At 44.4% G+C, this 23,559-nt stretch overlaps 1 protein-coding gene across 2 annotated transcripts in view; it reads left to right on the top strand.

Moving 5' to 3' along the window:
* Positions 1-22,023, top strand: part of CD81 (CD81 molecule) — a 78,763-nt gene extending 56,740 nt beyond the window's left edge. For both annotated transcript variants that reach the window (XM_006134911.4, XM_075928146.2), the window contains 6 exons: positions 1,654-1,751; positions 7,287-7,361; positions 14,045-14,161; positions 15,049-15,147; positions 15,848-15,931; positions 17,683-22,023. In XM_006134911.4, the coding sequence (XP_006134973.1) occupies positions 1,654-1,751; positions 7,287-7,361; positions 14,045-14,161; positions 15,049-15,147; positions 15,848-15,931; positions 17,683-17,745 (536 nt within the window). In that variant the 3' untranslated portion in view covers positions 17,746-22,023. The remainder of the gene's footprint in view (positions 1-1,653; positions 1,752-7,286; positions 7,362-14,044; positions 14,162-15,048; positions 15,148-15,847; positions 15,932-17,682) is intronic.
* Positions 22,024-23,559: the final 1,536 nt, after the last annotated feature.

The raw sequence follows: 23,559 nt of genomic DNA, 5'->3' as shown, positions 1-23,559 counted from the left end.
GGGGCACACGGCGCATGCGCAGGCTGGTCACGGCCGCTGGCGCGCAGCCTGGGGCACACCCCTGGGGCACACAGCGCATGCGCTGCCCAGCCTGGCCCGGCCAGCACAGCTGGCACGCGTGCCAGGCCCTGCAGGGCCCCACAGTTGCAGGGGGAAAGGCACTGCTGGCTGGCGCCTCGGGGCCGGTTCTGTAGGAGCCGGGCGCGCGGCTCCTGATGGTAGCTGTCAGGGATCCCGTGCGCCCCTGACAGCTGTCATCAGGTGCCCCTCATGGGGTGGCGCCCTGGGCAGCTGCCCGGCTCGCCCATGCCTCCGTCCGGCCCTGGTCTGGGAGATCACAGTGGCCTGAGGCCATTACCCTGCTGGAGAGGACGGGAGGAAGGGACACTGGGCAGCCTTGCTTGGGGGAAGAGTCACTGTGGTGGGGACGGAGGAAGGCTGGGGTGGGGACAGATCAAGGGCAGGGCCTAGGTTAGTAGGGCGCTGTTATGACCCTTCCCTAAGCTGGGTGAGGTGGCACATGGCTGGTGATTTCTGTGCCATGCCTTCGCCAGAACTGGAGATAGTACTCCAGCTGAGCCCTCACCAATGCTGAATAATGCAAGACAAGTGTCTCCCATGTCATGCATACAACGTTGCTTTGACATTCCATTTGCTAGTTTTTCTTCATACATGAAGTATTTTGCACTTGAATTTCATCTTGCTGATTTCAGACCAATTCTCTGTATTTGTCAAGGTTGTTTTAATTCTAATCATGTCCTCCAAAGTGCTTGAAAGCCCTCCCCAGTTGGTATAATCAGTAGATTTTTATAAACCTACTACTCTTCACTCCATTATCCAAGTCATTAGTTAAATTATTTAATAGTACTAGGCCAGGAAGGACCTCTGTGAGTCCCCACTGGATATGTCCTCCCAATGAAACTTCACTTTTAGCACCTTTGGACTTTAAACACTTGACTTTTCTACGTCCGCATTGCACTGTCTTACTGACTCAGAGGGGCAACCTTTTGCTTTGTTTATTTGCCCTCGATTGCATTGACTTTTAATTTTTTTTTATGAAGACTGGCTTGGCTGGAGTTGCTTACAGTGATCAAGGGCTGCTTTGATCTCTTAGATTTTTCTTAAAGTAAGACCAGATTGAAATGACTAGCTTCAGGCCCTTTTAGATTCTGACGTGTGTGCACACATGCTTCATTTTCAAGCAGACATTGGCTCAAACTGAGAGATCAGCTATGGGCATTTTTATGTGAAAAAGAAATCTCTTTTGCAAGAGCATGTAACTCCTTCATCGCTATAAAGGGTGGGCATTAGGAGTGCTTGAAACAGACATTGGAACTCAACCTTAACTAGCAATTGTTTGCACTTATCTTCTAGTATTTTTATGATGTCTGAATTTTAGTGTGAATTTGTTTTTTAAAGTAAGGTGTTTGTAAGAGTGAAGAGTCAGCTATGGTACTTTCTCCACATGTGTCTGCTCCTATAGCACATTTGAGGTGCACAGCATCTCCTGCTATTCCTCTGCTGGTCCATTTGTTATCCAAACCTTGTAATGAGCTTTTCAGAGCACTAAGTCTATTCAAAGGCTAGAATGTTTCTGAGGAAGACGCTTCACTACCATGTTTGCCCAACCTCTGTGTGTCTCTCCTTTTGCAGGGATCTACATCCTGATCGCTGTGGGTGCAGTGATGATGTTTGTGGGGTTCCTAGGATGCTACGGTGCTATCCAGGAGTCCCAGTGCCTTCTGGGAACGGTAAGAGACACAATCCTTGAATAATTGCATGGTACAGGCAGATCTTTTTAATAGCCGCTTTGCCAAATTACATTTGCAGGAAATAATGGGAGTCATTTAAAACTGTTATGAATGGAGCGCTGGAGGAAAGCAAATAAGCAAGGGCAGTGTTTCAGGAGAGCGGGGGAGGGAGGCGGGGGAAAGGGGAGGGGTTGCAGCTATGAGGACCAGGACACGGCTTGCTTTTCTTCCCATTCCCCAGATGATAAAGGAGCAAAGGGAAAGTACACCGCTTCTGTGCATGCCTCTCACTCCTGGGTGGTGAAGGGAGAGGGCAGAGGAGTAATTCACAGAATGCAAATACTTTCCCCTCACTCCCTTACCGTCAAGGGAACGGGAAGAAAAGCTAGCCGTGTCCTGGTACGCACAGCTGCTGCTCTCCTGAAACGACGCCCTTGCATTTAGGGAAAGAATGTTGCATTGGCCACTGGATAAGATTAGTTGTCTCCTATCTTTATTAGTTGATGATGATGGGAAATAATCTTTCGGATACTGATGAAGGGTATCAATAGCTTCATTGTTTCCTGAGGATGAGCGTAGTCTCCCTGGGTACCCGAGTCTCTCTCTCCACCATCCCCTGTTCCTTTGTGAAGTTTGCTGTCTGTGTCTGAAAGGGAGCAACCTCCCTTGCTCTCAAGCCAACTCTGGAGCTTGCACTGTGCAGTTCTGGACTAGCTGCCAAAAAGTTTGTGTTGCTGGTGCCCATCATCAGCTCCTTGCTAACTTCTGATGTGTGGAATGGGGTAGCGGCCAGCAGTAGACTGGGAGGGAGTAGGAAGCAGGATGCACTGTGATTCATTCTAGCAGTCACAGGGAAATAAGGCCAGTTGGGACTCACGGCATTTTTGTCCCACTCTGGGCACAGTGCCTCCAGGCAGCCACAGACACCTCCCCTGCCTCCTTTCTTTCTAACCCAGTCTTCCCCCCCTCCCCCCCCCCCCCCCATAAACCACCTGGAAATCATTTTCTACCTGTGGGGACAACCCAATTCCTTAAGGGTGAATTGTCCCAGAGCAGACACTTTGCCAGGCCCTCATGAGACATGCTAGGAACTCTGTCACACATGTAAGCAAGCATTATTCGTGTGATCCAACAATTCAGAACCGCAGGCAGGTTTTGTGTAAATGTTAATAGACCAGAACACAATGCTATTGTCCCCATTCATCTTGATCTCCATGACCTCTCTTCCTGTCCATTAGCCATGGAATTCCAGTAAGGACTATTCAGTGTCTAAATCTGGAGTAGGTGGTGTGTATATATGTGTGGTAGACAGTCACCAGTTAATCAGCTTACGCTGTCTAGTATATCTTGATTGTGTATAATGGAGACCCGGTAAACTAAACCATTGAAAAGTGGAGATTATTTTGGTGCTAGTGAAGAGAGGGAATCTTAGCCAACCTTAGTGTTCAGAGTGAGATGTAAGTTTGGGTTAATCCTATGTCTGGTTTCCTGAGTCTGTAAAATACACTATTTCATGATATTTCCACCTCCATTCTTGTGACATTTTGGTGCTTGCAGAATCCAGAACTACAGAGCCATATGAATATGTAAAATAAGCAGTGAAGGAAGGAACTGTTGGCTTTTCTGAACTTTCTTTGACTCTTGGAAATTTTGGTCTGAGCTTTGGGTGAAAGTTCACGTCTGCATTGAATCCCAGTGCTGCAAAGGACTATGGCTGGAGAAGTTCTAGCGCCCAAGTTTGTTCGTGGAGTGCCTGGAATTAAGACACATTGCAATGATACATCCTGTGTGTTCTGGGAAATAAATCTATCCTTATGAGCCCATTTCCGGTGGCCCCCTCTGTTAACTTTTGTCTTAACACCCCGCTATAATTGCAGAGAAATGGGGAAGATTATTTGTTTACAACCCAGCCTAGAACTAACTTTAATCTAAGACTAGACTCCAGTTTGTTTGGCTTTCCACGAGAGAGTTTCACGGCACTCGCCAGCTGGATGAGTGATTGTTAGGCAAGTCATTTCTGTTCCCTGTGCCTCAGCTTCCCATCTATAAAATGGTGATTATGATTCTGGGCTTCTTGTGTGGGGCATTTTGAGATCTACTGATGAAGAGTGCTGTCTAAGAGCTGGTATGATGACTGATAACCACCAAGGTAAGAGGAGCCAAGTGGCAGATATGGCAGGCATTGTCCGAGTGGAGTCCTGAGGAGCTTGGGAACAGCAGGTTACAGTCTTCCTGTCAGTAGGCTCTTGTAAAGCCCAGGGGCTATGGTAATTGAATACCTGGTCTCCCTTTGGAGTCTGGAAGGGGATTTAATGGGTAGGTGACAGACGGTTTCCTAGTGAAACTGTCTGCTGTGGATGAAATTAGCAGTGCTGATAGCTTCCCTCCCTCCAGTTTGCACTTGCTGCCGGCCTTCACTTGGCACCTTTGAATGACACCTGAAAAGCCGTGGTTATGCGAGAGAAACTGATGCCTCCGCTGTGCACTGAGACATGGAGCTTGCCAGGCAAGTGTTTCAAACCAGGATGTGTTTCCCTCCTGTGACCTCACTCCTCATGTGCTCGAGGGGGAAACATTCATTACACAGGAGTGATACAGAGCCGTCAATGGCATTTAAATTGTCCACAAAAGCCAGGCTGGAGACAGAGATGCTGAAGACTAGGAACCACAGAAATGATCTAATGCCACAGGCATGGCTCTCGCTGTGAGGCTGGTAGGAGGATGGTTTTCCTCCCCTTGAACACCTTGAAAGTTCTGTGCTGCTGTCATCTCCACCCATGTAAGTTTCAGGAGCATAGGAGACTACATAAGGAAAGGAGACTCGGGAAGAGGATAGCCCTAAGAGGAGGTGCTGGTAGCAGATGCACGCATAGTATGCATCATGAGCTTTGCTTCTAGGGATGCTAGATAGCATTTTGGAAGGCAAGAAATAAACTGCTTCTTGTTTTGCAGTAATCTGACCTTTAGAACATTAATGGGAGTTCCTGAAACAGAAGTGCAAGCTTTCTAGCTGTACCCTGGGAATGTGGCTTTTGCTTTATGGGAAAATGTAGTAAAGCTTTCAGTTGAGGAGAAGGGTAAGCAATAGACGGTGTGAATTCCATGTTACTGGAGAGCACCTTCAGTCAAGGCACTGAGCCTCAATAGCATGTGCCTGCATGGAGCTGACCCACCTCCCTAAATCCCAACCCTGCTTGCGCTGGGTGCCACGTGAAATCTGACATGGGTTCTCTGGGGGAGGTAACTTTTTTCTGGAAGTACCAAGTGCCTTGTTGGGAGTCTAGAGGGGGTGTCTCGAAACATTGCCAAAATGATTAAAAGTGTGGCTTTCCTAGGTCGTGTAAATAAGCACCTTTTTCTCACTAGATACCAACTGAAAGAGTGAAACCTAGTGTCCAGTCTGGAAATTACAGCACCCTTGCATCAGCTGTTTGGATTAAGCGGCAAGGAGTCCTGTGGCACCTTATAGGTGCATCTGATGAAGTGGGTCTTTGCCCATGAAAGCTTATGCTCCAACACTTCGGTTAGTCTATAAGGTGCCACAGGACTCCTCGCCGCTTTTGCAATTTCAGACTAACACGGCTACCCCTCTGATGTTTGGATTAAGTTACACCAGAAACTGCCAGCATTGCTACAAGTGCCTACAGCTTTCTCTTGTAAAGAACCCCACTTCTCCTACTTTCTTGTAATCCCTTTCATTTTACACATTGGAGTCTAGCCTCTGAAGTTCCAAATCAGAGGCCACAAAAACTAGCTATGGAATAATTGTTCCAAGTAGTTTAAAAAAACTTTTTTCCTGACTGCCAAGGATCATTGGGCATGTGTGTGGGTGAGCGAAACCGAGCAAGAAATCTCAATTGCCAATAATATAGTTCTCCCTTTTTATGATGTATTCTTTCATCTCCACATCTATCTCTCTTCCATTTCAGCTTCCATGAAATTGGCTGCAAGGCAACTGAGCCATTGGCCTTACTCTATTCCCTAGACCAACTCTGCTGTGAATCAGGAGAGACTGTGGGAAATGCTCAGAAGGCTGTCCCCACAGGAATGCTGCGGGAACACTTAGAGGGCACATGATGTGGATCAGTGTGGTTGAGCTTCTCTTTTTTTCATTAGGTTCCCAAAACCAGACTAGAAAATGAACCCCCAGGTTCACCCAGAAACCCAAAGGGTCTGTCCCTCATGATGGCGGAACAGGTGTTACCAGGGGGATGTTATGGCTAAAAGGGTTCACGTGATCTATGGATATATTAAACAGACATCTCAAGTAGGAGTAGGCTGGCACTGGTGTAACCGCTGCTGGAATATTGTCTAGTTCTGGTGTCCACAATTGAAGAATCTTTCTGAGTTGGAAAAAGTCCTGACTAAAAGGATTAGAAAACCTGTCTTAGACAGAGCTCTGGGATCTTATAATTACTATTTTCTTAACAAAGAGAAGGTTAAGGGGTGACTCGATTAGTCTCCAACAGTGTTCCTTCTAATCTTTTCCATCCACGTGTGAAATATATTTTTTATGTGCAATACCAGTAGAAACACAACCTCCCTGTGGGCACTCCGCTAATCAGATGGGCGGCATTTGAATCTCTCCTAAGCAGCTGCACGAGCGCACAGCTTACGGGGAACACTGGTCTCTAAATATTTGATAATGAGCTCTTCTGCCAGACATACAAAGCTACATTATTCAAGGGCTGGAAGTTGAAGTGAGGAAAAATTGAGACTGAAAATGAGACAGACATTTTTGACAGTGAAGGTAATTTAACCATTGGAACAATTTACTGAGTGTCAGGGTGGATTCTCTACTGCTGGCATTCCTTAAATCGAGGCTGAATGTCTTTCAGAAAGATCTGTTCTAAGAATTATTTGGGGGAAGTTCCTTAGGCTGCATTGTGCATGTCATATGAGAGGATCTAGTGGTTCTGCCGGGCTTTGGAATCTTGTAGCTGGAGGTTTTGGCTTGGCCGAAAAGAGCCTCAGTATGCGCTTTAAGTGGCAGTCTGGTGAGGCTGTGAGAACCACGTGTTCATATTTATGCAAAAAACTGCAGTAGCTTTGCAAGGCGGCAGCTGCCAAGAGAACCCTACATAAATCACAGCCTGATGCACTGCTGCGCTTCAGTGGCTGGTACGTGCTTTTAGCCCCACGCTAGCAAATCTAGAGTGGCTTGAGGCAAGACAAGAGGTTCACACAACATGCCCTGTAATCCCAGGAAAAATAATTTCCCATAGAGCCCTCTTCCTTTCTTGACAGACAAGCCCCTGATGATCTCTTCCCAAGCCATAACAGCCCAATTTGTACCCAGAGTGGAACTGCTCAAGGGTCTCTCCCAGTACCATGAATATGGAATGTTTTTGTCACACAATCCTTAAGCCATCAAAGTCCTATTTTTATCCTGATCAGTTGTCCCACCAGGGAAAATCTGTTGTTTATACTGCTCAATGCTTCATCCAGTGGAACTATGGGCTGCCCTCCTCAAAACCCTTTTCTCTGCCCTGTGTTCACGCCTGTTGATGTTTCTCTCCTAATCTGTCTTCACAGTTCTTCACTTGCTTGGTGATCCTGTTTGCTTGTGAAGTGGCTGCTGGAATCTGGGGATTCGTCAACAAAGATCAGGTAAGAAAAACATTCCTGAAATCCTTGTTCCCGTGCGATCCTGTGGCTGGGCAAGAGTCTATTATGGTTCTGTCTCAGCTGCTGGAAAGATGATCTTGCACTTGAGGCATCATACTGAGACTCGGGATGTGTGGGTTCAGTTCCTGGTTCTACCACAGACTCGCTGCATGATCTTGGCTGTGTTGCTGAACCTTTCTGTGCCTCCCTTCCCCTTCCATAAAATGAGGATAATACTCTTCAGTTCAGTAAGTCAGCACTCGGGCCCTGATCACAGTTGGATTCTATAGGTGCTACTGCAATACACATAACAAAAGTGGACCCTTGCACAGACTCCTGGGGAAAAAGGAGAGCAACTCTGGCTGCACAGCATGAAGGGAATCTCTGAACTTACAGAAACAAACCCCAGCAAGTGGCCTGGTTTAGGGACCAGGCTACACTGTAAGAAGGGCTCTATTGCAAATTACTGTTCCTTGGAGGTACTTGCTGTGGATTTTCATCCTGCCAGGTGCAGCTTGCTGCTGCCTTTTAATTTCATGCTTGCGCTAGATGCAAAGACCATGTCCAGGCCAGGTATTGTGTACTGGCGTCTCCAGACCTGAGGTGAGGATGACAAACTTACTCTCTGGCAAGCCTATGTGGACTTTGGAGCCTGAAATTTCAGTATTCAATGTCTGACCCTTGGGGCCTCAGGATGAGTGTGTTTGTTCTGAGGTGCCTGAAATGAAGGACAGAACCTTAGGAAACTCCCTCCCTTCTCCTCCTCATAGCAGCAACATCTCCCTTTCTGCTCTCTTCCCCCTGCCCACCCATGCTGCCACACCCCGCAGCTGCCTTGCATGGATACCCTCCGACCAAACTCTAGTTCTCTTCGAAACATAACATTACTGAGTCCCCATGTCAATTCCTCCCTTTCAGTAGCCCTGCAGTATGCCTGGATTTCTGATTGAGAGATGTTGGGGGGAAGATGTCTCATCCAAAACCTAGCCTTCCCTAAAGAGAGAAGGCAGAGTGGGTCTGGCTCCATCTTTTGCATCTGGACCTTTCTTTTGGCAAAACACTCCTTGGAAACTAGTATAACATTGCACACATGCTCTGTTCTCCTCCAAGGATCGACTGCCTCTGCATGAAAACCTTGGCAATCCTGCAGTGAGAGAGGAATTGGACATTAATATTCTGGTCACATCACCATCAGGGGGGTTCAAGAAGACAAGGAGATTTACTGTGCTTGAAGAAACAGCATGGGGAGGGGGAGCATTGGAAAGTCAACTGCTTTATTAAGAAGTTTAATTAAACAACACAAGCAGGTGGTTGTCAGTTCCATTTCAGATCTGTTTGAGACACCTCACTCAGCTGTGGGCAGAAACACTCAAGCAGTGATTCATAGGATAGACACATTACTTTTATTAGAAAAAACTCTGCATGGCTAAGCATGTTAACCCTTTCAGGATGGTTGAAGGTGGGCTATGTAAGTATTACTTTTGTCTGGGTATTGTTGGTGACAGTCCGAGAGGCGACAAGAGGAGTAAAACCCCGTTAGGAATTTGCTTTAAAAAAAAACAACAAGCATGGAAAGCTCTTAGATACCAAGGAGATGGGCGGCAGTAAAAAACCCTAAAAGAGGTCAAGGATTTGCCAACATAATGAGAGCAGCTGAATCTGCTACTTGTGATTTTAATTGAACATTTGAATATGAATGGAGATAATTCAAGCTCATCTTTGATCAAATTTTTTTTTGTATCTGGTTTCCCTGTGCTTAAGGGTGTGGTGGCTGGCAATCTTGGCTAATAATGCTGGCAGGCTGTTTCTGCCCTCCCATCCTATCCACCCTACTGAAGCACCTCCTAACTCAGGGTTGGGAAACCTTTTTTTGGGGTGGGGGCCACTGACCCCCCAAAAAATCAGTTGGGGACCTCACACAAGTGAGAAGCAAAAAAAAAGACCCCAAATCCTCACTGATGTGGCCCCTGACTGAGGAGAAAGACCTTCCACACATTCTCCTCACACACCAGAGCCTAGTGGGGCCCTGGCTAGTAGATTTTGTGGGAAGATGGGGCTGAAGCAACAGTGTGGGCTCCCCAATGCTGGGGGGGGGCCCCTGGGCCTCAGGGGCCACATTCAGGCAAGCCAACGGCCGCATCCAGCACCCAGGTCTTAGGTTCCCTGCCACCATCCTAACTAATAGCAGGGGGAGAGGAAAGAGCTGGGGCTGATGGGGGCACTCTTGTGAAAGGAGAGGTGACTTTCTGTAAATCTCACTGCTGAACAGCTCAAAAGGTCACTTACATTAATTGGTACCAGTGGTACTGAATCCTATTCATTGAGAGGAAATGTTAGCAATATTTGACCACCAATCAAGTCCAGATTGTGCTGAATAAATGGAATTGCTGCATTTTTTTTTTCTCTTCTTACAACCCTTCATGCCTGCTTGGTTAGGCAATCAGAGGCACTCCTTGATTTCTGAGATGGCTTAGACTGGTTTTGGGAGGGGGGAAGGATTAAATTTCCCCTGACTGTGATAATGAATGACTTAGCATGTTGATGTCGCACTCAAATCCAATGTTTCAGGTAAAAGGGAGGGGAGACAAAGAGCAATTAATAAAATAAAAATGGGTTTCTATGAGCTGGCCACCCCGCACTCTGAGAGATGGCTTGCTACAGATGTTGTGTAAAAGCTCTGTCCCCTCCTGTTTCTGCTCTCTAACCTTTTCCTTCTGCTCCTCTTACCTCCCTTTTTTTTCTTTAGGAAAAACTGCTTTTCTTGCAAGGGAGGATATTTTAAAGTGAGTTTTAGGGCTTGTAAATGGTGCCAGGCCAACCACCCTGGATCCTGAGGTCTTCTATTAACGTATAGTGTGAGGAAACAGCTGTGTAACCTTCACTATGTATCCCTGGCACTGCATAGCATGCCTGACACTGTTGATTGCTGCCACATTCTGCCTCACAGGTGACTGTGTTTTAGTGAGGAAATGGGTGATTATACAATACGGTTGATTTTTTTTTTTTCAAAGCTCCCTAGCAGATTTTGGCAACCAGTTCCTATTAACTATAATGTTCATCCCTCTTACGCAGCTTTGAATATATCAGCCTGTGACAGAGTAGTCTCTGGGCCAATGGAGTCTGTCCCCAGGGGTCCCAGCCAATTGTGGAGGATTTGGAAAAGTGAGCGTGCCCCTGTGCCCTGACTCACTTTGCCCGCCTACCCTGCAAGCCAGGTGGGGTGGGGGAAACCCCACGTCCTGACCCCATTTCCATGGCAGGAGTGCCAGAGAGGGTGGGGCCATAGACTGCGGATAGGGATAGACCCCCACTTGCTTGAGCCCAAGGCCCTACAAAACCATAATCTGCTTCTGGCCTGCAGAGAACATTTGTAGAATATTTGGCTATTGTCGCAAGAATCACAGGTCCGATAATGAATACCCAAGGGGGGAAGGACAGAACCAGGTGGGCAGTTTTATCAAATAAAAAATATTTATTTATGACAGTGGTGAATTTATAGTATTTATTCTAAGATTTTAATAGACCGTGTTAATAATGAATTTACAGTATTTATTAAATTTATTCTATGGTTTCTAGTAAAACGTGTCAGAGATATTGGGATGGGAATGGCAAGGGGAATAGTCTCTAATCTTAAAATATCCAGCTACAGTAATAAAATAACAGTGATAACTACAAACTCTTATGTACTACCCACAAACAACTACAACACTAAGCTAAATACAACAAAAAAAAATCAAATCATACATACCAACTTACACAGCACACGGAACATTTCACAGATATCGGTTTGGTTGCGAAGGCCTTGGTTACGCCCGAGAGTCGGGGGAGGTGGCTGGTTGGTTGATCAGGCCGGCAGCGCTTTGAAGTATACGAGAAGGCACATGCACGGTGGTACGTGTGTTGCAAAGACCTCCTAGAGTAAACTGTGCCATGGGTATTTATCCCCAAATCCGTACATCGCTTTCCTGCGCTTGCATATTACCATATATGGCCCAATGGTCACCAAGTGGGGGGTCTGTGTCCCAGGGGTTGGGCCGAAACTGTGCAGGTTTCATGCGACCAGGTAAGCCCCGCAGTTCTCATGCCAAGGTGACGGGTGGGAGAGTCTGAGGCTATTTTCCCCTTTTCACACCTTTCCTTTTTCTAAAGGCAATGGTATGCAGGAAGGGTGCAGCCGGTTTCTCTCAAGGAGTACTGCAGAACAAGAGCGGCCTGGCCAAACTTTTTTACTGGGGGGGGCAGTTTCTTTTCTCTAACAGCTATCATTTGCTGAAAGGCTTTGTGTAATGAATGAAGCTTATAATTAGGGCTGACAAGCAATTTTAAAAATTAATTGTGATTAATTGAACAATTAAAATTGTGCAGTCACACTGTTGAGCAATAATAGAATACTGTTTACATATTTATTTCTGTATTTTCCGATATATTGATTTTCAATTACAATACAGAATATAAAGTGTACAGTGCTCACTATACATTTATTTTGATTACCAATATTTGCATTGTAAAAACAAATGAAATTGTTCAAATCACCTAATAGAGAGATTGCTCTACAATACTTCTATCATGAAAGTTGCACTTATAAATTATTATGCACAAAAAACTGCATTCAAAAATAAGTGTAAACCTTTAGAGCCTACATATGCCAGATGCACTAAAGATTCATATGCCTCTTCATGCTTGACCGCTGTTCAAGAGGACATGTTTCCATGCTGATGACACTTGTTTTAAAAAATGTATTAATATAATTTGTGACTGAACTCCTTGCAGGATAAGTGTATATCTCCCCCCCCCCCCCATACATACATACACCCCTGCCCCCACATCCTGCCATATTCCATGTTATAATAGTCTTGGATGATGACTCAGCACATGTTTATTTTAAGACGTTCACTGCAGATTTGATACAATGCAAAGAAGGAACCAATGTGCAGTTTCTAATGATAGCTACAGCACTTGACCCAAGGTTTAAGAATCTGAAGTGCCTTCCAAAATCTGACAGGACAAAGTTTAGAACATGCTTTCAAAAGTCTTTGAGGAGAAACACTATGATGCAGAAACTACAGACCTTGAATCACCAAAAAAGAAAAATCGGCCTTCTGCTGATGGCATCTGACTCAGATGATGAAAAAGAACATGCATGGGTCCTCACTGCTTTGGATTGTTCTCTAGCAGAACCCACTATCAGCATTGATATCTGTCCTCTAGAATGGTGGTTGAAGCATGAAGAGACCCATGACTCCATAGCCTGTCTGGAACATATATATGTTGTGATGCTGGCCATCAAAGTATTTTGCAAATGCCTGTTCTCACTTTCAGATGACATTGTAAACAAGAAGCAGGAAGCATTATTTCCTTTAATTGTAAATTTGGGTGTTTTTATGCGGGGTGGTGCTGTGTTTGTTTGTTTGTTTGTTTTTAGTCATTGACTGAACAAGAAGTAGAACTGAATGGACTTGTAGGCTCTTGACTTTTACATTATTTTGTGTTTGAATGCAGTTAAGTAACAATCATCCACATTCATAAGTTGCACTTTCATGATAAAGAAATTGTGCTACATGACTTGTAATAGGTGAATTGAAAAATACTATTACCATTTTTAGAGTGGAAATACTTGTAATCAAAAATAATATAAAGTTAGCACAGTACCCTTTGTATTCTGTGTTGTAATTGAAATGTATATTTGAAATTAAATATTTTGGATGTTTTTATACATTTTCAATTAATATTCTGTTTAATATTGTGATTAAAACTGTGAATAATTGAGATAAATGTAAAACTTTAATCACGTGAGTTAACTGTGACCGAAAGCTCTTCTTAGAATTTTTGTCTTGACATTAAGTACTTTGATCTCTGTGAGGCTGCAGGAAAATGGCTCTCCAACGTGCATTTATAAATAATCATAATGGGCCTAAACAGGCCTGTTCATTTTCTCTTCGGAGAGCAAGAAGTGTACCTTACCCACGATTAAGCTTACCACGCAATTCTTCTAAGCAAGCATATTTTATTCTTAAGCTAAAAGTGTTATAGCAAATATATTAAAAACAATAAGAGCCTTTCCCATATGCTAATAAACTTACCAGAGATCACCTTCCCCCAATGTGTTCTCTGGCAGAACTACTCCTTTAAAGTACCTCCCACAGTTTTTTTCTGTGGTTTCAAGTTCATCACACTCTTTGCTCAGAACAAAAGTTAGTCCATCCTTTACATGGTTTGACAGTCTTTGAACTGTAGATTTCAGGAGCAGGAAATCAGTAGACGACAGGTTTCTCTACTCAAGAGGTAGCTTCAAAAGAATAGATTCAGCGTGAGTCATTTGCATTTCCCTCACCCCCAAGTATTTTGCAGGAAATATATTCTGTTTTTACATGTATTGTCCTAGAGATTAGCAGGAAGACAGGATTAATGCAAAGAAGTTCCATATTATCCCCCTACATTTTTAATATAAACTCCAAGGATATTAAACTGTGTTGAATGAACTTCAACATAGATCAATAAGGTTCATCTAGGATATTGCTGTAATGATCATAAATAAAACCCGGTTTCTGGGAATGACACTGAGAATGGTCTGCCATTAGCTGGGCAACCTGGTGTCTGTTTCACTTTTTGTTTTGGAAGTTGGGAGGATCAGTTTCGTTTTATTTTCTGTGCCGGTAAGAGGGAATTTTCTTGCTCTCTCTCTGCAGATTGCTAAAGATGTGAAGCAGTTTTATGACCAAGCATTACAACAAGCATTGCAGCAAGAAGTTGGGGTTTCTGATGCAACTAATGCAAAAACTGTGGTGAAGACATTCCATGAAACGGTAGGCTGCCTGGGATAGTTCTGGTGGTCTTTCTATTGGGTACAAAAATAATCTGTTACAGTACTACATCCAAATATAATGTCGCCAGGTATCCACAGGGGATATGCACCTGGGAATAATCTGACCAATGCATGTGTTGTGATTATGATGACTCCTCCTTCAGTTCATGGGACTTCACAGAAGTGGTCAGGAATAAGCACTGCTGTGCATAACCTGCTCCTCCTGCGAGGGAAGAGGCAGTGAGGTTGAGAAGCTGGTGCCTTGGACTCCATGTAGAGAGGAGTTTAACATGATCAGGAGCTAGTGGCAAACTTTCTCAGCACAGGATCTTTGTTGTGAGGATCAGAGTTAGCTCAAGCCTAGTTATTTTCAGAACTTGGTGCAAAAAACCACCATTTTTTCTGAAGGCTCTTCAAATAACTGGCAATGAGGGGCAGCAAGAACAGGGGGGGAGAGAGAGGTCTGAGTATTTGATCCAAGGGATGGCAAAAACAGGACCCACTGGGAACTAAATTTCATCCAGATTTCAGTATTTTGCCCTGGATGCTTAGGCTTGGTATTAGACAAACCTGAGATAGGTCTGGTGATGGAATAGCCCCTGTTGTAAGTTAGATCTGAGATTAAATAAAATCCCCTTTGCTTACCTTGAAACTGTGCCATGCCTCCGTTAAATAGAATCCCGTGGAAGAGGAGTTCAACTCTGATGATTTCATCCAACATTTCTGCTGGGTTTAGCTAGATTTTCCTGGGATCTCCAGGAATCAGGAATACACACCTGGTATGGTTATCCTATCCAGCTACTGCACCACACAGAAATCCAAATTGAATTTAGAAGTTCGCAACTCTCCATTCAAACCAAGCTATCCCTGTGTTCTCTCCGCCTACAGCTGGATTGTTGCGGTACAAATGCCATGACATCCTTCGGCATCTCGCTCATGACTGAGCTGTGTCCAAAGGAACAATCTTTGCTTACCGGTCCATTTCAGGTACGGATGGCTACTGTTACTACCATAGAACATTGGTGAGGGAGCAGATCTGTGGGATTCTGTGTCAAGATTGAAGCACATTGGAAACTTGCCTTTTCTCTTGGAGAGCAATAGGGTTGCTGCATCCCAATTCCTGAATTGGGAGGGTGATGGGGAAATCAGCTCCATCAAGAAGGGGAAGAACACTATGCATTCGACTTAACCCATCTTCTGTCATAATTTCTATTAAGGAGCCAGTCCTCTCCCCTAGCTGGCAAAGGTTGGTGATGGGGGAAATAAGTAGGAGATAGCAAAGGAGTGAGGATAAGAAAATCCTCTCCCCAGCATTGACAGGCCCACTGGAAATGGATGGGCTATTCAGCACCAAACAAATCCTCCACAAAAAGGCAGTCCAGGGCAGTCCTTGCATGCTAAGGTTAGCGATGGCTCCAGCTTGGCTGTTCCTCAAAAAATGCACCAAACAAGGTTTTGGATGCTACCAAGGAGAGCAAAATGTTCATTCCTACTGAAATCAGTGGGCGTTTTGCCATTTATTTTATTGATGATGGGAAATTATGCCATGAAGTTTCATAGGAATGGGTGGGAGGGATAGTAGAAATATTGAACACCACTCCTTTCTGTACAAATGTGCCTTGGCACACAACTAGAATGAGAGACTAAGCTGCCCTGATATGTGTTCTTCTCTGCTTACGTTCACCAGGACTGTCATAAGAAAATCGATGAGCTGTTCTCAGAGAAGTTGTATCTGATTGGTATTGCAGCCATTGTGGTGGCAGTAATCATGGTAAGTAGGAATGCTGGTGCACTTTCAGCTGGATTTTTTTTTAAGTGAAACCATAAATCTAGTGTTCATGAAAGCACATAACTACCACTGACTCACTAACACAGCATGGGCTGTGTTAGTCCATGTCACTCTACTACTAATACAGACCCTGAAAATCCTACTGGGGGAGTTTGTGTCACAAAACTGACCTGTCCTGTTCGCTGAGAGAGTCCTTGTTCAGTCTCTCCAGCTGTACCAGTTCACCTCAGTCCTGACCAATCCCAAGAGTGCAAAGTTGAGTGTTGGCTTTGTAACACAGACTCACTAGAGAGTAGAGTTAGAGTCGCTTTAGTGGAAGGATTGGTACCAGAGTCTCATTCAGTGGCAAGTCTCTGGAGTATGAAGGCAAAATTCCTTAATCTGCGGCCCCATCTCATCTCCCTTCAAAACTATTTTAATTCTGGAAGCCTTGAGAGTCAGGCTGGAATTAGTTTGTTTTCCTTCCCATAATGCACTCTGCTTCGTACCATAGTGGGGGACAAGAGCACAGCACCTCTTTCCTTATCCATTCTAGTTCCCATTCACATCAGTACTCTGTCTGTCTTCTCCTCTCTCTCCCCTCATCCTGCAACCAAGCCACTGAATACTACATAAGTCTCCAGGCTGGCTGCTCTACTCTGAGCTTTAACTCATGAAGTCCACAGTAGAACAAGCGCTTGTTCTGAATTTTCCCAGGTGCCCCTCCCTTAGGGTGTGTCTAAACTACATGGCTCCGTCGATGGAGCCATGTAGATTAGGCTGATCGGAGGGAAATGAAGCCACGATTTAAATAATTGCAGCTTCATTTAAATTTAAATGACAAAGGCTTCCTTGTCGACAGCGGCATCTCCAGACTGCCCAGATCTGCCGACAAACAGCTGATCATCAGCTGCTCGGCAGAGCGCGGCAGCCATTTAAATTTAAATGAAGCCGCGATTATTTAAATCGCGGCTTCATTTCCCTCTGCGGATCAGCCTAATCTACATGGCTCCGTCGACGGAGCCATGTAGTTTAGACACACCCTTAGAGATTTAAGGGAATGTTTTTATTCAAAGCACAACTACCTTGTGGTACTCTCTGCTGCAGGATGTGATTGAGGCATAACATTTTAAATTTCACACAGACATTCGACACTTAAGAATGTTTGAAAACTGCTCTAGCCGAGGTGATGTTTTAAGAGATCGCTGTCCTGTTCTCTTCACTGCAACTATATCTCCCAGCTGGAGGGAAGCAAGACATTTTATTTTCCTGTATGTTTTTTTTTCAGTTAGTTTATGAGACATGTCGTCTTCTTCCTCCAAAGCATCCATTGGCTACTTTCAGAAGCAAGAAACCAGGACTAGCTGGGCCATAGTCTTGTTCTTGCATTGTAAATCATGGGTTGAATTATTAACTGTCTACAGGCTCTGCTAAGACACAGTGGAGTTAGGGACCTCAGCAAACAGCCAGCTAGAGTGCCCCGAGTCTGTTGTATCCAACACTGCAGGAAATTAGAGCAGCCAAGAGCCTAACTTCAATGGAGGACAGGTATAGCATTGTCCCACCTGTGACCTACCCCTCCCCCCACACTTCCTCTTGTGCCAGGAGTGTAGAGGAAGAATGAGGGGGTCCTGGGTTAGCATAGCAGACCAGGAAAGCAAACTCTCTGGGTCCCTAAGCTCTGGCCAGAAGGAAGAGCTCATGGCTGGAGCTTACAAATGAAAATTTCACTAGCAGCTTTTTTCTCCTTTCAGATCTTCGAAATGATCCTGAGCATGATACTGTGCTGTGGCATAAGGAACAGCTCTGTGTACTGAGAAGTGGAGAGCTGGGGGGGGGAAGGTTGGAGATGACTGCGCAAAAGGGACCCCAAGTGCCACCAAGTGACCAGGAGACATTTCAACAAAAGACAAAGAAAACTATGTATATAAATACTTCCAATATTACCATACAGTACTTATCATTTTTACTTTAAACTACTTTTTTTTTTAAACAAGTAAAACTTTCCCATGACCTTGTGGCTGAGTTAGTTACACATCAGTTTTGTGTGGTAGGGAAAGCTACTGTACCAGCAATTCTGACCCTTTATCTCTTTTTTTTTTTTTTTTGTCCCCCTCCCTCCCTCCTCTCTCTTATTTCAGTGATGTTATGGTGCAAAAACAGAGGGACAGAGCAGCAGGCTATTGCCTCTTGTGAGGACAATGGACACTTTTGCCTTGGGTTTTTTATTTGGGGTGGTATTTTCTAAAAAAAACATAACTGGAAACTGAATCAGGGTCCTTTTGTTCTCATCTCTTTTCCCCATGGTGGCATTCCCTGGTGTGCAAAGACTGATAGAAATGAGAGGCAGGGGACACTGGCTTTCAAGTTGAGATGCAGCCCAGAGGAATCTGGAAGAGATGGCCTGTGCCAATAAGATCAGTATATGTTAAATAAACGTGAATTTAATAGTTACAATTTTAAATTCTAACTCTTAACTTTTTCCATGAGGTTAGCAACACATTTAAAAAACAAACTGACCTGTTACTTTAGGGCTGAAGCTGTCTCAGTTCATAGGCTAGGAATTAATTCTTATTCCCTCTATTTTTTTTTTCTTCAAATTCTGCAGATGACTGAAAAATAAGTCTTGCTTTATGTTCCTGGACGCTTCTTTCCATTCATGTAACATGGGGACTGGAGAGGCTTAACATCCAGTCAGGTTTTGTTGGTTCCTAATTTGAACTAATATTTCTATATAAATAATATTAAAAGGGGGAGGGTAGATAAGAGCTGAGGTCCTGAATCCTCAAAATCATCCACAAAAAAAATGCAGGGCGACTTTTGTGTGTTTCCTCGTGTATTTAACCTCATTTTGTCTTGGCGTCATAATTCTTTTTTGATACAGTTTTGCTTGTGCATGGCATATTATCATATGCTGTAATTATGCCAAAAATCCCATAACCTATTAAACATTTAAAAAAAAAAACCCTCCACTTTCAAATCTACATTAAGAGCTGGAAACCAACTCTCTGAAGCTGAGAAATTCAGAATTTAAAAAGGCACCAGTTTGCACACACTTCTTGCATAGTTAAAATGCAAGTGGTGTGTGTGTATTTAACTGTGTGCCACTCTGCTGAGCTATTAGTATAGCTAATACTCAGAGGATAGCATATGCCTCCAAAATCTATGTAATAAAACTTGTACGCCTGTCTGTGTGTGTGTCTGTCTCTCTCTCTCTCATATAGATGCTCTAGATGTATAGATATATTTTAAACAAAGCTATTTCTCTTTCCCTAAATCCTTATGGGGACTTCAGCCAGGGATTGCAGCATCTTGCAGCTGTTGGCTGACCAGAAGCAGGAAGTTTTTATTCTCTGCCAAGTTAAGACCTGAGGTTCCTCTTGCTTTTACCCTCTTCCCTCCTCCCTCCCCTTTTACGAATATTTGTTTTTCTGAAGTATTTCTTTTTAACTGCCAAAAGGAAGTGTTCCAAATCAGGTCTGGAGTGAGGGGATCCTGTATTCTTGCTAGGCTATACACACCCCTCTCCACTATGCTCACAGCCATTGCTACACACTGAATGAGGCATTACCACAATGGGGTAAATTGATCAATCCAGAGGCTTATTTTTTTTCTCCCAATTTCCCTTTCTTCAGCACTTAAGGGCTTTAAAAAAATAGTAACCTAGAGAAGAGGTGTATCAGCACACCCTTGATTGATTGGGGGTTGAGCAGGAAGTAATCAAACTTTAGAAGCAGCCTTAACAGTAACATTACCCTGAATGTCCATTTTGCATGCATTGGAAATGAGAAGATTGTGCACCAGGTGCCTCCACCACTGTACATTTTTAGGGCCACCTCTGATATGTGGCTATATGTAAAATGTGACTCATCAGCTGAGCATGTGTGTTTACATATATGTGCATCAGGGTTGTTAGCATACAGAATGGATGTGTAACTTGCCGCCTCTTTGTCGACTGTTGATAAATGTGTATAAATATGCCATTAAGCATTTCAGTTTTGTTTTTTCCTGTACCGTATATTTGATATTGTTCATTATTCAGTTGATATTGTGTCAGTAGCCGGAGCTCTGTTTGAAGATTCATTGGGTCTCCAAAGAAGGGAGTGCAGGTCAGGTGTGTTCTTTGCTGTAGCTTTAAGGTACTAGACTTGCCTCTTGCAGCAGCAGGTGGGAAGAAGTGACTGTTGCGGAGCAAGGTGATCTGAATCCTGATAATGGGGAGGGAAAACATGGAAGCAAAATCTGTGGTCAAATAGTGCCCTAGGCTGGCTGGAATTTGCCATCCAGAAAGTAACGCTGCACTTGGAACTCTGGTAGTGCCCTTGTAGTTGTCCGCTACCTTGGCAGCCTCCTGCCCTAGAAAAGAAGCCTGCCTGGAAGAGATGCTGATGGAACTTGGAGCTCTGAAGGCTGGGGAAATGGCTTTTGTATGTGGTGGCAGCGATTTGGGACTAGGTTAGAGGGAATGGAGTTTCTGACTCCACAGAGTGGAACTGAGGGTCACCGAAGAAAGCTGAAAGATGAGTTTCACCAGATGGCATTAATGCCCTGTCCATTTCTCTTCAAGGTTTTTATAGGAGCATCACCATGTTCCATACCTTGTTTCTCAGCTAACGAGGCCAGAGAGGGAGAGAAGTAGCTGTCATACTCAAGAATAGCCTGAGGAGTTGAGGAACAGCTAAATAAAACTACCACTCCCCCCCCTTTGATCTTTCATCCTAAATTTCTTATAAGGCGAGGCCTAAGTAAAATTTGAGAGCAGATTCCCCCTCTCCCAAGTTATCCCTGAGAACTGCTCAGTATACCCAAAAGGGACATTGCCCTATATCTGAATAACGATCCTAAAGCTAGATGAGCAAGAAGAGAAGCACAGTGCAGAACTCGTGCTCCTTCCAAGATACTATCCTGCCTATGTGTGTGTGCAAACATGCAGACCCAGGGCTTGCTCCCAAAGACTTCTTGCGGATTGAAGTGGCATCGCTATCTAGGGCTTTGCAAGATTGTGGCTATGAGCTCAACACTCCCTGTAAAGAGAATCCTCTTCCCAGAGGAAACCAGTCATTGAGAAACCAGTGATAAAGCCAAGGAAGAGGAGGCGAGTCCCATTTTGTTGTGGGAGGACAGGAGCTAGGAATTAACCCAAACTGGGATTGAAGACCCAAGATGGAACAGAGCTGCGGCCAACTAAACTGAATGTTTGGGATTCTTTTAGATTGTGGAGCATGCCACAACGCTGTGTGTTTAACTTCTTCCTCCAGCTGCCTTGTTTTGGTTTTTGACTTTTTTTTTATGAAAAGAAATCTAATGTTAATCACAGTATGTATAGTGTGACAATGCTCTACGATTTACAACCAGTTCACCTTAACACCAGGATGCTTCATGAGCCAGGCTTAGACAGCATGGGCAGGGCCAGGCCTCTGGGATGGTGGAGGGGGCGAAATGGGCATGCTGGAGGGGAACCTCTAGAATGGAACTATGTAAAGACACATGGCTCTTGCCAATAGTAGCTGCTGCTGCAGATGCCTTCCATTGGGAGGGGTGGCAGTGGGGGAGCAAGTATGAATTCCAAAATGAGAGGGTTAAAATTCAGAGAGGCCTGTGGTGGCGAATGGAGAAACCAAATTTTGTACTAAAAAGCCACTGGGGATATCTCAAAGAGCTCATTGTTCTCAAACCGAGTGCAATGGGATGGCTTTCTGATCTGTCAGCGGGTCCAGCAATGGGATAACTGCTACCATCTGCCCACTCTGACAAAGCTCTAGCACTGAGCAAGAAGGGCAAGTACAGTGCTGTGATCCCACAGCTGCCCTTTCATCTCCATCTCCTGTACCTTTTGTGACCGGTAGTACAGGCATCCCAGGGTGGCTCTAGGCTCCCACCATGGCTTCTGCGGAAACAGGAATGAGAGGGTGAGGGAGACAGATGTGTCTAAAACACAAGCAACCTCCATTTCTTGCTCTCTTTGGCTGTGCCTGTGCTAAGAGATCATGCCCATCCATTGTCTTTTCACTTGATTACCTGAATGTTAATGGAGTCAAACATAACTACTTTAAAAAAGTGATATTTAAAAACAATAAACTTACAAAAAAAAGTGGTGTCAGCGTTTGTCTCTTTTGGAGGACAAGATCCCAGACGCCTCTTCTAAGAGAAGGGAGGGGGGAGCTGAAATCAAACTTGGGCGAACACTGTCTCCTCAACTTCCCTCACTATTAAGTATATATTGTCATATTTTTGACAAGTTTCCCTTCCCGCTTCCTTACCTTCAAGGCCCCTAGCTATCCATTTGGACATGTGCACATTGGTGATTGGCGCATTGGGGGGGAAATGATTTTTTTTTTAATGTTATCTTTTTGGAAGCATTACAAATAAAGGAATAAATATCCATTCCATGTTGTTTCCTACGGGTAAGCAGAAGCTCTGCAGTGCATACCTTAGTGTGAGGATATTAAACACTCTCTCCATGTACAAATTTTTACACATTTCTTTCAATTTTTTTTAACAATTTATTGCTCCTTTGTTATAGATAATCTGTGACACAACCCTAGGAGTCCTCAGTCAGCTTTGGTCTCAGATGATGCTTAATTCCATGCATGGCAGATCATAGCGTCATTCACATAACTGTTTCACAGCTGTGAACTGGCATAGGCTAAGTACTAAATTCTCAAAGTTAGATAGTAAATATCTATCAGCCAAGCATCCCTTTCTCTCTGCATCGCTGAGCAGCTGGTTTCAGGTCTGGATGAAAGCAGACCTGGCCCAATTCATTTGCTCCGTCAAGGCTATTGGTGTCTGGATTCTCCCAGACCTCTGAAGAACCATCACTCAGCTGCTGAGAAATGTAAAACAGGAAGTATACCTAAGGCATGTCTGAAAGCCTTTATTATGTGAACCGAGAAGCACCTTCAGTTCATTGCACTTAAAGGGAAAAGGCTGCCTTGAAATGGTCCCAATCCAGAACTGTTGGAGGGACCCGGCCAGAGCTGGGGAAATTCAGCTGAACAGAAGGCTGTGAGCTCAGAAACAAGAGAGTTGATTCTGGAAGGAGGCCTCCATGAAAAGGGATAGGATGTGCAGATTGTGGCAGGGGAGAGGAAAGCTTGGAGGGAGCCTTATCACAGAAGTCCTGAGCCAAGGGCTGCAAGAGGAGAGATGTAAACAGAGATGGAGGTCCTGGAATAAGAGCAGAGGAGCTTTAGAACAAAGTGGCTGTTGCCACTTGTGGTCTGGAATGTAGAGCTAGAGGACAGCTGCATTTTAACCTGTACTTTGGGGGGAGGGGAAGTTTGAGGTCTGAGTCGAAGGGATTTGCTAAAGGTTAACATTAATAAAGTATGTTCAGTACTAGGGCTAGATTTGGACTCAGAGGAACAGCCTTCCTTTCCCAGACAAATTAAATGGCTGTTGATCTGATCTGTGGTGAAGAAGGGTAATAATCCTGCTAAAGTAGATGAAGGGGAAACTGAGGCAGGCTTGCTTGTCTTGCCATGGTTGGCTACAGAAGGAAGACCTGGCAGCAGTGAGCTCTTACAGCTGATAAATGACACAAATAAGCAACAGAACTCTGTAATTGTTACTTTGCAGATACTGCAACTAAATATCACTAAGCATGTAATCCTTCTAGTGCTTTTGTT

Source organism: Pelodiscus sinensis, chromosome 5, assembly GCF_052426305.1.
Source record: "Pelodiscus sinensis isolate ZL-2025 chromosome 5, ASM5242630v1, whole genome shotgun sequence".
Taxonomy (NCBI): domain Eukaryota; kingdom Metazoa; phylum Chordata; order Testudines; family Trionychidae; genus Pelodiscus; species Pelodiscus sinensis.
The sequence above is the reverse complement of the archived record's forward strand: the minus strand, read 5'-3'. Positions and strand labels throughout refer to the sequence as shown.